This window comes from Cyprinus carpio, chromosome B19 (assembly GCF_018340385.1).
Source record: "Cyprinus carpio isolate SPL01 chromosome B19, ASM1834038v1, whole genome shotgun sequence".
Lineage (NCBI taxonomy): Eukaryota > Metazoa > Chordata > Actinopteri > Cypriniformes > Cyprinidae > Cyprinus > Cyprinus carpio.
The window spans coordinates 24,055,497-24,072,251 of NC_056615.1; the positions used below are offsets into that span (position 1 = coordinate 24,055,497).

Here is a 16,755-nt window from a genome sequence, read left to right on the forward strand (position 1 = left end):
GTAATAAGTGTATACGATGCATTTATTATAAAAAATATAAATATACAACCCTAACTCCTTACCCTATAAGTAATAAATGTAAAATATCTAAATAGAATATATAATATCATATCTAAATATAATATTATATATAAATAAAATATGCATTATGTAAGTAATAACAAATAAAATTAAACAATAAAAATATTTATAAAATAATACATTTATAAAGACATATAAAATAATTCATTATAAAAATAAATGTATAACCATAACCCCTTACACTATATTTAATACATTTATTATATTATGTTATATTATATTATATTATAACATAAAATTAACAAGTACATAATAAATAACAAGCAAATAACAAAATAGCAAAGTGTATATAATAAAATTAAAAATATACAAAAATAACATTTGTTAAAAGTGAGTAAACATTGATTTATTATAAAATATTTTATAAAATATAAATATAACCCTATATATATATTGTTAATATATAAAATATTACTTACAAAAAATATTAAAATTTATTTAAAAAAAATACATATATAGAATAGTCAATATAAAGGGTTTGTGTTGCTATCAGCCAATCAGTGTTGTCATAATATAAATTTTTTCTGAGGAGATTAGTCATGTGGCATTTACGGCTGAAGTGACTGGCTCTAAAAAAAATGTTGTTTCTGAAAGCAAGGCCTGCAGAGTAGAAGTCATACTTCTGATTGATCAGCTGCCAGTGAGATGAATGAGAATGCTGACTGATAGCTCTCTCAAGTTATTAGGCATTGGTGTAATAAAAACAAGGACACTCATATTGTCATTGTATTAGTTACTGAAATTTTTTATCTTGTGCTTAGGGTGGAGTGCAACTTTTTGTCTTTTCCTGAGCGACTTCAGAAGGAAAGCACTTCACAAGAGATTAGTCAAAAGCCCTACTTGTTAAGAATTTTCTATCGCTGAACGCCCTTGGCCTCAGGTGGCTGCCTTCAGAATCAAAGATTGTGTCTAAATTAGCCTTGCCTACGTGATGATGAAGGTTTTAGGAGCTTTAGAAGACTAAACTTAATGCACACTTGCAAATAGAATCGAACTTTTCTAATTTTCTCACGCTATAAATTCAAATAGTGTGTCAAAGAACACCTTAAGAATATCACCAGTCTCAAACTGATCTCAGATCTGTTTCATTGTTTATATATAGAGAGAGAACGAGAGAGAGAGTAGGCAATTAGTCCTTAATGTATTAGAAAATGTAATGCGTGACTGCCCAAATTAACACAGACATCCACTACTTTGACTACTTTTGTTCAAAACAATTATATAAGACTTTAAAAGTTCTAATAAAGTTAACATTTCTGGTTTTATACCTTTTAATTTAGAGCGCACTTTATTGGCTGTCTTCTTAATGTCAGCTGTGAGGTCCTCCAACTCCTGCTTGGTCTCTGCAGGACAAAAGCACAAGGAAATACAAAAGAGAAGGTGTTTAGATGCACATCATTTCAAGTTTTCAATGTTAATGAGGTCTGCTTGTATTATATATAGTGTACAAAGTTCTGTGACTAGATAGATAGATAGAAATCCAATTTTTTACACTAGAGAACATGACAAATATACAGATGCACTACATTTGAGCTTTTAGGACGGAAGGCTCCGAGCAGATCTCAGGTCATGTAATGTTGTTGCTCTTTTAAAGAGGAAAGCGAGGCGTCAGTGGTAAAGCGCTGGATGTGTGTACAGACTGCAGGCTGCAGTCATATGTTGATTGATAGTTACTGCAGTGCCATTCACTCCCTGGACACCACCTCAGCCTTTTCAACTCCCACCTACACACTCTCCTCTCTTCTGACTAATCCAATCCCTCGCTGCGTTCTCTCATGACAGTCTGATGACCATGACATTTCTTCCACTACGAGTGTTAATGCCAATATCACTTTCATCACCAGGGAGAATTTGTGCCTTAATTAAGTGGAATAATGCACTTACAAATTCATGCTGAAATATTTCCTATATTATATGTGCACATTGTCTGTCAGAGATTTTAGTTTCAAATTTAGTATTTAAATAAGTACTGCACTGAACTATGTGTTATGCATTTCATATATACATATACACAACATATCATCACAAACTAAGCCAGGTTGAGGGATTTAGACAAACCCCATGCTTCAAATCTCTCGGCGCCTCCTTCTGGCCATCAATATTGTGACTCCTGCTGATCACTTTCAGAGGGATGGACCGTGGGCGGCGGGTGGGAGAAGAGTGATAAATTATACGTCTATACATTGTGCACCATAATTAATCACTTTGAGTGTCATTTCATGTTATATATGGGCGATTCCTCAATTAGGGGAACGTTTCTGTCCCCATGGATGATTGCTTTTTTAGCTTTTAAAGGATGGATCGTAATCGCTTTAAACTTATTAATTGTGTGTTCTTAACTCTTTCCCCTCCAGAATTTTTTTAAAAAGTTCCCAGCCATCGCCAGCGATTTTGATGATTTTCACTAAAATTTGATGGCCTCCAGTATATTGCAATACACCAAAATAAAGATCAGAGCCTCTACTTTTAAACAAAAATCTGTTTTATTCTAGCTTAAAGCATTCTTTTTTTTAATCAACACTTGAATATAGGTAGGTTTCATAAAAAATGCATAATTTTGAGCAAAACGGTGAGAATCTCATTTTTAGTATGATTATCAAAGCATAAATCCAATAAATTGCTTCCATCAACACCTTCAAAGCTTGCACAGACATATACCACTTCCTGGATCAACATTTTACTCTGTAACATTATGCAGATTTCATTTATATGCTGTCTATTGCTGATGATAGCATTATTTTTCATATGCATCTGTTCACATAAGAGATCGCTCGTTTCTCCTTCCTGTTCACGTGTGTTTTTGTTCGGGAGGTTTTGTACTCGTTCAGAAGATGTGTAATAGTGTCCCCTAGTGTATAACAGTGAAAACATGAAAAGCCGTAAAAACTCGTCAATGGTGGGGAAATGTTTTTTTAAAAAGACAAGATAACTCGTCAAAGGCGGGGAAAGAGTTAATGACTTTTTTCTCATTTTTAGGACTGCTGAAAGTTAAACTTACCCGAATTCCTCCATTCTCCTCTTTAGTTATCTGATCATTAGCTTTTGGCTATACTGGGATTTATTTTGAACCAAAGGAACATGTTGAATTGACCAAATTGATAAATGTATATATTTGTATATGAAAAATATATGTATTTATCATAGACTGCATGAAAACATGGACGTAGTGTCGGTGACGTCACCCGTAGGCTTCCAAAGAGCGTTTTTAAAGCTCAAAGTGGGCGGAGCCGGCCATTGCCATCTTGGCAGTGTGTCACCGCGCATCACTCCCGGATAATCGAAAATGGGCAAAGAGGCGGAAACTGGTTGCTGAGACCACACCCACCTAGCTCGACAGTGTGACAGCAGCTGCAATCTACCTGTCACTCAAGTGGCCACGCCCTTAATTATGCAGATTTTTAAGGCTTAATATAATTTAAATGGATGAGTTATAAAAGAATTCACCCCCTCACAGTTGTCATGAAGGGCAAAATTAGCTATATAGACCAAAACCACTTTTTGTACCAGGCTGTAAACATATTTTTTTCTGCTGTAAAGTTGGGCATTTTAACATGGGGATTCTATGGGACTGACTCTCTTTTGTAGCCAGCCTCTAGCGGCCAGTCGATGAATTGCAGTTTTAGTCACTTCCGTGCTGGTTTCATGAGTGAGACCGGAAGGTTGCCGCTTGGTATTTATATATAGACTTTTAAAGCTTTCAGGAAAATCTGCATAGAAATAAACCATATTTCTTCTTTTAAAGAATTATGAAAAGTAAAAAATAACAAATCAAATTAATTAAAAATAAAATCAGTTAAAAATAATTTTAAAAAGTGATTGATAAATATTGATAATCTCCATGGAAATCATATAATTAAAAACTTTCAAAGTAAAGAAATTATTACAATTTATAAAAAAAAAAATACAATAATGTAAAAGCGATTGCTTTTTGAGGTTTTTGAAAAATCATGTTTCCAAAACGTATTTCCTTTTTTCAGAGAATGAAACTTTAAAAATAAATGTAAAAATAAATTCAATAATTAAATGATTGATAAATGTTGTTTGAAAAGTTTCTTTTTTCTAAGTACGTGACTAACAAAACGTTATTGAAAAGCACTTAAAAAGCAATGCTGTCATGTAAAACAAATGATCTGTTTAGTCACTGGTGTCTGTTAAAGTGCTGTAGTCAGGGTGTGGCCGGTTAACCTGTCCATCGATTCAACAAAAGTGTAATGTATCTCCTGTCACAGAGTTTGCATCATAATATTTGCACACCGCTACACTATTGTTGTGCTTGCAGACAGCGAAATGCAGCCCTGCTCTTTCATGCTCTATGAAAACAAGCCATCGTCTCATGTCAGCTTTTTTTTTTCTTTTCTTTTTGCTCATGTGGTTGAGAGATCGATTTGACCGATGACACTGTTTAACATGTCATCTAACCAGCACTTTAATAGCTCTTGAATGGGATTTCATTTGTATCGGTTTAGCAGTTGCCACAAATTTGCTGAAGCAGACCCGTTGCAGAAACATATGAGGTTTAGTACTTCTACAAAATTATAGAAAATCTACAAAATCTATCTGGTTATTAAAGATTTTTGTTTCTCAAAATATTAAAAAGCTTTAAAGTTTCTGTCTAGACCAACTACTAACTATAACTTTATAATATTTTATCAGCTAATGTTTATTTAATGAGAATGTACTAGAGATTAGTTATAGATAATGAACTGCATGAACCTGAAATTCTGTGCAGCATATGGCGTTCGTTGATGTCTACTAAAGATTATGTAATTTCTGCAGGGTTATTTGTTATTTCTGGCTACCACCTTCTGCAAAATACATTTAGCACAACATTCTAACCAATAAATACTTTTATGTTTGCTTCAGAAAATCAAACATGCAACACAAATCATCCAGACCGCAAAAATTGGAAGTATAGAAATGCTAACCACCAAATTTATCACCCCTCAGCCAAGTGAACTACGCACAGCTCGTTTTTACCTGCTAATGTCACTCACCTGCAGGGCAACATGGAGAACATTTAAGGGCACTGCGCTATAATTCTGATGGCTAATTTAGTCATTAAAGCTGATTGGGTGAAATGCATTAATGAACTAGGACAAAGAGCTAACCATTAGTCACCCGTAGAGCCAACAGAGGTTACAAATTCTGCTCAAGGTGACATCGTAGCTGAAAAGAGAGGGATTCGCTCATCTTTTAGCAACCTGGCTTTTTCACAAACGTTGCACAGCGTTAGGCTTTGTACAGTAGCACTTAGACAAGAGCGTAAAAAAACTAGGGTGATGTCAGTAAAGGGATAATATAAAATGCTTTAGTTGTGCGCCGTTGGTATCTTAATGGAGAACTTGGGCTGCTAACATAGATGTTGTGGATTAACGTCAAAAAGTGTTGACCCAGAAATGTTACTGAGATCACAGTAACACTGGATCACTTGAGGGCGAGGGGGATGGTATTGCAGCCTTGGTTAAGGATCTAAGCAGCAAACACAAAAGTTTGCTTGACCTCAAGTAGGGGTGACCCATGAACTTTCCAGCAACTGAGATTATATTCATGTCATTGTATTCAAAGTTCGGATAAAAGGCATCAGCTAAATGAAAAATGACAGAGCAGTGCCTGTCTTTGCCTTTTTGGTTGTATTTCTGTGACTGAGGCTACGTCTACATTAATCCGGATACATTTAAAAATGGTGTTTTCGTTTTAAAATGCTCTCCGTCCACACTAGCGTTTTCAAGCGTTTTCCAAAAGTGTCTCATCCACACAGAAACATCAGAAAAAGTTAAATTTGCTTTCTGCGCATGTGTAAAGCCACTACAGATTATACACATGGAACAGACATGAAACGTTTTCATGCAGTTTTTCTGACAGGAAATGTTATATATTTTATTTATGAAAAGAACTCACCATTCACTGATCCGTCCAGGTCGCACACACTCACGATTGTACGTCTGATCTATAACGCAACTCGCGATCGCAAGTAAATTTGCTTTCTTTTTTGCAGGACTGTGATATGAAGAGTGTACAAAGTAACACATCTATAGCAATAGTGTGAAAGTGCATAGCACATAACGTGCACAATACCAGTATAAACACAGATATCTATTGGTATAATATGCGTCACATGACTAAACTTGCGTCATGGTTTTCAAAAGCCTCCGTTTTCACAGTCCACACTACAATGCGAAAACGGCATTTTCAAATTTATCCACTTTGGAGAGCGTTTTTAAAAAGCTCCGTTTTCCTTGATATAAACGCTGTCTCAGTGTGGACGGAAGGCCAAAACGGAGAGAAAAAGATGCATTTTCAAACGAAAACGTATTAGTGTGGACATGGCCTGAATCCAAAAACCTTGAATACTTCTGTACTTGTTATGCAGTATGTACATTACAAGCTCAATAAATAACAAAAACACACACAACACTACATACACTGGAACTTGAGGAGAATAATACAAGGAGAACAACTGTTAGACATAAATGACAATTTCATCTTATATATTTACTCCCATGTCGTTTAGCTGTGTGTAATTTTGCGAAACTCAAAAGTAGATCTTAAGCAGAATGTCTGGGCATCCTTTTTCATAAAAAGACAGTAGATGGTTATTTATACAAGCAAAAGATACCTTAAAAGTAGTCCATATGACTACTAAAATGATTGATTTTGCAATTTTTGGAGCATGAGTGTATAAATCACCATCCACTTTTGTTGTCTTAAAATTTAGACAACTCAAATATCGAACTTAAAATTATTTAAGTTAATTTTAATTTAGTTTAAGTCAAGCATGAACTTTACTTTAAGTTGAAACAACACATTATTACTTATTTTAATAATTTCAAGAAACTAATTACAGCAATGTATATGAAAAATGCATCTTGTACGACATGAGGGTGAGTAAATAATAAGGACATTTTTTTATTTTGGGTGCACTGTTACTTTAAGAATGACTTTATTTAATATGTTCTCCATCTCTCCTCGGGTTTCTGGTTCACACTGACACAGATATCGAGACAGACACTCAACTTCCACAGGGTCCCTTCATCCTTCATGCAGCATGGTGAAAACAGACAGGGAGGAAAGCAAAAGAAAGAGAACAAACAAAAAAAAAAAACAGAAAATAATGTTCTTATGCATGCATGCAACAACTTAACAGAAACAAAGAAAACCATGCAAAGTGAATCACATGCAGTCAAATGTATGAAACTGAACCAAAACTGTCAGACACAATGAGACGTCATTTATTAAAAATTCATCTATAGCAGCTGAGTCATTCGTAGGCTGTGGATTTCTTGAACTAAGCCAGGCAGCTCAGAGGGCACACTTGGTTCAATAAGGCATATGAACAGCGTTTGTGGCAAAATGTCAAAACTGCAAGAATAATGACTTTGCATTTAGTTTTAGCCACAGTTGCTTTTCATCAAAAACAGCCATGAATAACCTTATGGTTGTCTATGCTTAAAAGTGGGATAAACTTATTTTAAAATCGACAATATATACTTCACGTTTCTATTTGTCAATTTAGAAGCAATATTTGAGTACCTATACAAGTAACAGATTGAATGGAAGCTTTTTTTCATTAAATACCATTGTAAATTCACTGATTTGACAGTCGGCTTGCTGCACATGCACGCTTACTAAAGAGCTGCTCTGTCAGAATGACCTCACACATTAGTCACAGACAATACTGGAATGACTCGGACACTCATAGACATTTGCCGCAACTGAAGACTGTTGCTGGGGAAAGATGAGGTGAGCAGGATTTTTTAGCAACATTTGAGAACTGAAGAAAGAGCCTCTATGCAGTGTGGGCTGGTGCACTATGAGGTGTGTGGGCTGGGTCTAACAAACACTTAAAGCGATGTGGTGGCAGTGCCTCTTTTGTAGAGTGGGTGGCGCAAATGCAAGGTATTGGAGAAAGGCTTGAATAGGCTCACCAATGAGCTCATATATCTTGCCACACAGCTGCAGTGAAGTCATGGAGCTGGTGCTTTCCAAATGCGATAAATACTTTATAGATTTTGCAATCCTTGCAACTTTCCTGCATTGTGACAGTATGCATGTATAACTTGCTCATTTTTTGAACCCATCAAAACAGATTTGGAGAAATTTAGCAGTACATAACTCGCTCACCAATGGATCTTCTGCAGTGAACTGGCGCCGTCAGAATGAGAGTCCAAACAGCTGATAAAAACATCACAATAATCCACAAGCAGTCCACACCACTCCAGTCCATCAGTTAATGTCTTGTGAAGTAAAAAGCTGTGCGTTTGTAAAAAACTAATCCAAAAGTATGAGTCCTCTATCCATGCTAATATTTTCTCCAGTAAAAATGTTGTCTCGCCTGAATCAGGGGAGAAATATGCATAGATCAAGCACCGTCTACAAGCAAAAACAGTTCTAAACAAATTTGTTGGTGGATTTTAAAATGCATTGATGGATTAGTTAACACACAGCTTTTTCCTTTCACAAGACATTAAGTGATGGACTAGAGTGATGTGGATTGTGTGTGTATTATTGTGATGTTTTTATCAGCTGTTTGGCGTCTCATTCTGACGGTACCCATTCACTGCAGATGACCCATCAGTGAGCAAGTGATTTACTGCTAAGTTTCTCCAAATCTGTTCTAAGAAACAAACTCATCTACATCTTTAATGGTCTGAACGTGAGTGCAATTTCAGCAAATGTTCATTTTTGGATGAACTTTTCTTTCAAAGCATAGTTTACTGAAAAATTTAAATTGTTCATTTTCTCACCTTCTGCACATAAAATAGTCCATATGACTTTTAATTTATTAATAACTTAGTTTTCATCTGTTCCCCATGGAAAGATTTTAAATACAGCACACAAATATTTTTATGTTACGTTTTTGTAAAGAAGGTGAGTAAATTATTCATCTTTGAGTGAACTATCCCTTTAAGGGCGAGCAGTATAGTAGACAAGGCAAATATTTCCAGTGCATCACTGTTAATGTTGAAGACGTGGGTGGAGGTGATTGCTAATGTAAAAATGTGTCATCTTAGATAAAGATATGCATTCACAAACATGTGTCCACGTGGTGTATTTCTGTGTGCGAATGGATGGATATGGAGGAGGTAAAACGTCAAATTCGCACTCTTTTTTTTTTTTTATAGCATTTCTGACCGTCTCACTGATGAGGAGACACATACAGTACATTAGTGTCCTTAAAAAAGAACTACCTTCCAGGCAGAATGTTCATTTTTAAACCACATTAAATGCTTATACATAGATGCAGTGTATACGCTGAGATGGTATTTTCGATAAAACTGTGTGCTGATGGCTGGAACTCACTTTCATCAGGGTTGGGTGCTGCTAGGATGGCACTGTGCTGCTTCTTGACCTGTTCTACATCCTCCGACAGCTTTTCAATACAGCCACGGATCTCCTCCACCTGTCAGGAGAACATGCGTTAAATAATGCGTCAATACAGTGACATTTGCAAACAGGACCAAATTTAAATGACTGTCTAATTGCATATTGTCATGCTCTATGATAAGACAATAATTTAAGCAGCTTAAATAATGTGGAACAATTTAATATAATAGTATTTTTTTTTTTTATATTCAACTATAATTTTTTTTTTTTTTTATATAATACTTCCATATCCTATATTACAAATACCATATTAAATCTTTACCTGTTCAAAAAATTCATCCATAAAGTGGTCTCGGTCCACATGAACGACTTCCTCATCATCATCACTGTCCTTAGCCTGTGACAAAAATAAACACACCACTTAAATGTCTTGATAATCTCAATGCAAGAAAAAAATCCTTCAAGTAGATGGAAAATTAGTTTTTTTTTTTTTATCATGTTGGATGAGCACAGAGAGAGAGAATAAAATCACAAATGTTGCACACCATACCTATAAAAATGAAAATATTATGCTTATGCATATATTATCAAAAAATAATTTACATGTATTTGTTTAGCTGAAGCTTTCATCCAAAGCGACTTACAAATGAGGAATACAACAACATACGTGATTCATCTTAAATAGACAGTAATATGAGACATACAAAATTGCTCAAAAAAGAGAGGAAACATCAGTATTAATCATTCTTTGTTGCTGTTTTTGGTTGCATTACTCATTATCTCGCCCAAGAACACGGTAATAAATTATTACTAATAATGGCCCAAAAACATCAATATGCCATGCTGCTCCTCAGCAATCGGGCTTTAAAAGAGCAACCGTATTCAATGCATCTAGACAGCTTCTCCATTTCTCGTATAGGATAAAGTAGGGCAGCCTAATAAACTAAAGCAAATCACATGTTTTCAGATGAGCACACGGTGTCACATTTAAAAGATGGTTTGATTGTGTTCACATATTGGTATGAGAATTGGGGATAGCTGGAGGGCCATCTCAGATTAGCTGTATGGCCAATCCATGCTGAGCAGAATAGGACGCTTTCCTGTGTGTGTAGCCATAAAGACCATCCCGCCTCCCAACCTCAGTACCCTTTCTGGGAACTAATAACTCTTCATTTCAAGCAAACTGCTTCCCATCCAATGAAATGGCTATTTCCAGAGAGAAAACATATTATAGTGACAGTCAGGAGACTGAGATGGAATCTTGTTTACTGGAAGACTGATTAATATTCAGCAGTAATGTTGTAGTACTCAAGGCCAGTCTTGGTCTTGAGGAGACTCAAGGACATTTTTGAAGGTCTTGGTCTTGTCTCGGTCTCCACTGAACTTGTACTCTGTCTTGTCTTAGGATTTTATTGGTCAAGACCACAACTGCGGTTCCTAAATTGGTGGTGCCTTGTCTGATTTATTTGTACATTTTAGAAACCATTATAATGTTTTTGCTATTTCAGCAATGGTCCGACCGAATGTGATGTACTTTAAGTGCAAAGTAAAAACAGTGATGATAAGTCATTCACCTACAAAATCACTTGCTTTGCCTGTAAATTGGACAATTATGAACAAACCAGAGAGCACAAGAGAGACAAGGCATCTAAAATATGTATGATTAAGTATGATTAAGTAATTGGAGTTATTGAAAGACATCAATAATGACTGTTTTGAAACAGGTTTCCCAAATGCTTGCTTTTCATAGAACAAATGTTTATGACAAACGCAAGACTATAGACAGGAAGTCATGCATTTCTTTTTGAGAGTTTTACAAGAGTTGTGGGAGTTCTCTGCCAATGCAACATTTTCAGATCTGATTTTTTCCGAACTTCAGATTCACTCAACTTGCGCTGTAAAGATATCATATGTGATAGTCCGACCAGATGTTACGTATATTTCAATAAAAACTACAGGTGCAACGTAAAAATGCCAATGATATGTGTATAATGTCATCTTTAGCACCTGCTATTTCTGTAAAGTGGACAAATATAAATAAAGAAGTCAAAAATAATTATTTATTCTCTTTAACACTGTAGCCTTAGACATTATATGTTCCTTCCAAAAGAAATGGACGTAATAACAGGTGTACTGAGTAGGTACTACATTTGAATTTATTTACTTCGCAACCGTTAAGAGTATGCTTTATATAGTGTGCATATGGGTAGTATGCATGAAATTCAGCTATACGACTTCTGCCAAGTTATTACTGTCACGTGACCTACCAATATTAGTTGCACTGGTTCACTGCCATTCATAAATCCTCAGGAGACATCTTAAAGGTGGCTTAAATTGAATCAGCTTTAAATATGCGATGTGCTTTGCACGTCATGTAAATGCTAGAAAAAGCATAAAAAGCTCTTTAGGGTTACTTTTGTTTTAAACTAAAACTACAGTAGAAGTAGAAACTAAAATATTACTGCGATAGCATCAACATAAACTGGTTTCCAAAAAAAAAAAATGGTATAATAATATTAAATATTTAAATGTTTCAAAAAAAATGAGGTGGGTGGGCAAGAGGGTTTATTTCGTACTCTGCCATTGACTTATATGTAGGTGATTCATAACTGTTTATTTCATGAGCTGAATGTTTTTAATATTAGATATTTCTACAGCAGTGCTATGCTAGACATAACTGTCTGCCAGCCGAGTGATGGATGCTTCAGGCAGCCTATCTGCAACTAACGTCATTTAATTCATGCAGAGGCTATTTTCACTCTCCCGTCATCAGATAATGGCAATAAAGTCCCTTCCCCCAGGAGCAAAGGTGAAATGTCCCATGCTTTTAACTTACTGACAATTGCTTATTGATTCAACATTTTAGCTACCCATTCCTGTTTTAGGCCCCCAATTCTATGCATTTCCCCATGACAAGAGGATTGCATGTCAAAGCACAATGAAATGGTAGCAGAAAGCGGCCGCTGTGTTGTCTCATCATCCGTGCTAATGTTTACTCTTCTGCTTCTCTCCTTATCTGGCCGCTCCCTTCCCGAGCCCTGCCCTCCCTGCCCCCTCAGCATCTGGTTTCACGGGGAGTGGCTTTGCCGCTGGTCCCCTGCGCTCTGTCTACGGTACCGCAGTATCAGTCGTTAATGACCTTCACAAAAAAAAATTCTATAGCAACAGATTTCATGTGCGCGATGCCCCTCAGATTTCTGAGCCAAGTGGATTTTGAATGGAGCTTCCAAAAGACAAAAAACAGTTGAATAATATTTTTTATATTTGATACAATCACACCGGTATGATTAGATCATTCAGTGCGGCACAGCATCAGCTGCTCAATTCAAATGACAAAACCAACAGGTACGAGCGCACTTGACGATTAATGAAATGAAATACGCTGTGTTTTCCACCAACTGGCAAACCCGGGGTGCCAAAATATAATTGGGTAAACTGGCAGTGGTTGGGTTTCACAAACCAAAACGGAGACCGATATGCCGGCCCGGAACGCACATTTTCAAAGAAGAATAACTGACTGTAGCATTGTTTTTCAGATAAACAAGTATGTTAACTTGGCATGTTTCTTAAATATCTGCAAACATATAATGGTATTTTTATGCTTTAGTAGAGTCAAAAACTTACATACAGCACCTTTAAGTAAAAAATCGGGTTTTTATGTGTAGTTAATAGATTACATTATTAGTCTACTTTCCCCATCAACATTTAATGATCAAATAACAATATAAAGGTGCAAAACGCATTTACTACACATATTTGAGAATTGAGATATTTCTTAATATAGTTAACACGTTTGGAAATATTTCGAATAAAATGGAAAATAAATAAAAATGAAACACAAGCCTATATCAGTTATACAGTGCCCCCCGCCCCCCACGTGCCCCCTCAAAAATCATGAGTGCATGACGCCCCTGACCGAAGCCTCCTACCAGTGTAGTTAGTGTGTGGGTGATGATGGAGGATTCTGCAAATGTTGGTACCTTTTTTTTTTTTTGGAAGACGCGTTCTTTGTCTACAAAGCTGGAGAGCATAGATAAGGTCTGGGGGAAGACTTTGGAGACAATAAATCTCCTACAATGTTAGACAAGGTTCACAGTGGGACAGCAATAAACAATTCATATCTGCTTTCATCTCTTTTGCTGTTGAGTGACAAGAAGGGATTCTCTGCTCGAATGAGGGGAGACATTTTAGAGAATTGTTTTTGAGATATATTTGGTGCTTCCTTTAAATATGTCAGCCTGGAAATGACTACAACAGAATGGAGATTTATATTGGCTTTTAATTAAGTAGCTCAGAATTCATTTGCTATGAAGATTATGGATGCCATTATTAGTCATCGAACAACTGACTACTCAGTTTTTTGAGTTTTTTCCAGATTTTATATATAACACACACACACACACACACACACACACATTTTTAATGGGGACTCTCCATAGGCGTAATGTTTTTTATACTGTACAAACTGTATTTTCTATCCCTACACCAACCTACCCCTTACAGAAAACTTTCTACATTTTTAGATTTTCAAAAACTTTTCCTGTATGATTTATATGCTTGTTTCCTCATGGGGACAAACAAGGATTTCGGATATTATCATATCTCATTTAACACAAAAGTAGCATTAAATAATCTTTTAGGGGTATTTTCATATGCAAATGTAATTTGCGATTAATTAGATTAATTAACCGTGTAATTAATTAGATTAAAAATTTTAATCTATTGACAGCTCTAATATATATAAAAAAAAACAAAAATTTTTCAAAAAAAAATTATTAAAAAAAAAATCACAAAAACAAAAATCACAATAGCTCAAAATAAAAAAAAAATAAATATTAAAATAAAAAATGCATTCCTAAAAAAATAAAAATAGGAAATACTGTTACAATTGAAAATACTGTTTCCTATTTTAATGTATTTTAATTTAATTTTTAATTGTAATTTAATTTATTCCCGTGATACAAGCTGAATTTTTAGCATCATTACGCCAGTCTTCAGTGTCACATGATCCTTCAGAAATTATTCCAGTATGCTGATTTACTGCATATTTATTATTATTACTAATGCTGAAGACATTTGTGCTGCTTAATATTTTGTGGAAACTGTGATGCATTTTTCAGGATTCTTTTATGAATAGGAAGCAAAAGAACAGCATTTACTTGAAATCTTTTGTAACATTTTAAATATCTTTACTGTCAGTTTTGATCAATTTAATGCCTCCTTGATGAATGTAATTTCTTAAAAACAAACAAACAAAAAAAAAACATACTAATCCCAAACTTTTGAATTAATATAAGTTTATATTCTGATATTTTCAGCAGTACTGCTATAGTTAGCGTGATGACAGCATGCTGTTGCACTTGGCCATTGTGTTGCATCTCATGCTGTTTTTTGGGCGTTTCACAAGCTGGTGTGTCACCTTAAAATAGTTCAGTTTTTAGAAACACATCTTTCTATGAAATGCATTCTGCTAGCTATTTTTGCACACGAGGAAGAGATTCATATCAAGGACATGTGAACCCATTACCAGCCTTTCATGGCTGATTATTGTGACATTTCTCATTTTATCCACAGCAACCTAAACGGCATTTGAAATATTCACTTTATCAGTTCTTGTATTCTTGCTTTGCAGGAATGCTAGATGGGAACCATGAGAATGAAGGGCAGAAAAGGCACTTTCCTCAAAATGCACAAAACAAATGTCCTTTATGGTTCAAGTCAAGGTAGGTGTAGGACGTATTCAATTCAATCCAAATATAGATACACACTATTAAGGACCTTGAGAGTCATCTTTTTCACTTTATACATTGGCTTCTTGTGTTTTTAAAAAAGCGCACCACTGTATGCTTGGGGATATGTCACATCTACTCACTGCCAGCCTTATGACAGATTCTCTGCAAAACTACAGCATAAGCAACCCAAGGTCATTATAGTCTATTTGGGTGCACGGCAAACATCTGAGATTGGTTTTAAGTAAGGGATATTATACAATCAGAGGGTCATTATCGCAAAATAAACCCAGACGAGGTGATCAGGATCTGGGCTTGTACCACCCTGAAAGGGGTTGTTTCGCGATAATGACCGTCTGAATGTACATTATCCCGCTTGTTACACGGCCACTTAACAAAGAAATAAATACATGGACTTGAAATGTTTATTTGAGGTTAAATTATTTTAATTAATCCTATACTTGTACAGGCCACAGAGAGAGAAAACAGCAGCTCAGCTGTGAGGAGAAACTACATACTACATGAGGGTTTTCTGTTGTTATTTTCAAAGACCTTATAACTGTAACAAACACAATAAATAAAGATTGTGAGTGACCTGAAACACTTATTAATAATGTCTAATAATACTAGTATGTAGATTACCATGAACTATGTAGGCTCACCAATACGCAAAATTATTACATGGCAAAGACTGAATAACAAAGCAGCAAGTCTGTAAATGCATAAACTACAGCAGGGCATATTAAAGGTATTTTGGATCCTATTTATTTGACCTGTCCTCCTGTCTAAGTTGACATTTGTCTAAATTGCCTAGATTCTACCAATTAAAAGAGGTATTTGTGCTCTAAATCCTATATTTTCGCAATTTCCATAGCCTTTGACATCAACGAGAAAAGATATTGGAAGCTTCTTCTCCTTTTTAAAAGTTAATAAGCCTATTTTTATCCTAACTATGCATAATTATATAGTTTAGCTTGTTTTTTCCTCTGCTGTCACCAAACCTGTCAGACAGCCCACCGGGTAAGAACCTCTTCAATGCAGTATACAAGCTAAATAGGGACAAAATTTTACAGCAAAAGATACTAAGGAACACCCCAACCATCAACATAAACTTTAATATGCATATGTTGAAGACAGGAACCTGCAGTGGTTTGGGATGCAACCTAAGAATGAGCGCATTGTATGATGATCAGCATGTGCACCAGCCAACATATAAAAACATGCTACAATATCATTCAGCATCATCTTGCTGTACACAAGTCATTTTGAATAGTACAGCCGTGTCTAAAGACATTTGTTGAGTCAAGCCCAAACTGCTAACCAGTTGATTTGAATTAGTTGGATATGAACCCATTGGGCTAATGCTTCGACCTGTGTTTTAACACTAATATTTATGCATTTGCAGATGCTTTTATCTAAAGCAAGTCACATTCCAGGCAAGGTACATTTCATCACTTCATGCATTCACTGGAAATCGAATCCTTGACCTCAGGGCCGCTAGTTTAACCGCTTAACTTCTTGTTAAATGAATAGATCTTCTAAAAGCAAATTTTGAACTACACTAACATGTAGATGACTTTAAAGCCCATAGACATTTACTTCATCAGCCAAAAATGACATT

General features: G+C 35.5%; 1 protein-coding gene across 1 annotated transcript in view; it reads right to left on the bottom strand.

Annotated features, from left to right (window-relative positions):
• Window positions 1-16,755, bottom strand: part of stx1b (syntaxin 1B) — a 44,008-nt gene that overhangs the window by 12,451 nt on the left and 14,802 nt on the right. Inside the window, exons 2-4 of the mRNA XM_042745631.1 lie at window positions 9,728-9,802; window positions 9,382-9,481; window positions 1,350-1,424 (exon numbers count right to left, since the gene is read on the bottom strand). Of these exons, the coding sequence (XP_042601565.1) occupies window positions 1,350-1,424; window positions 9,382-9,481; window positions 9,728-9,802 (250 nt within the window). The remainder of the gene's footprint in view (window positions 1-1,349; window positions 1,425-9,381; window positions 9,482-9,727; window positions 9,803-16,755) is intronic.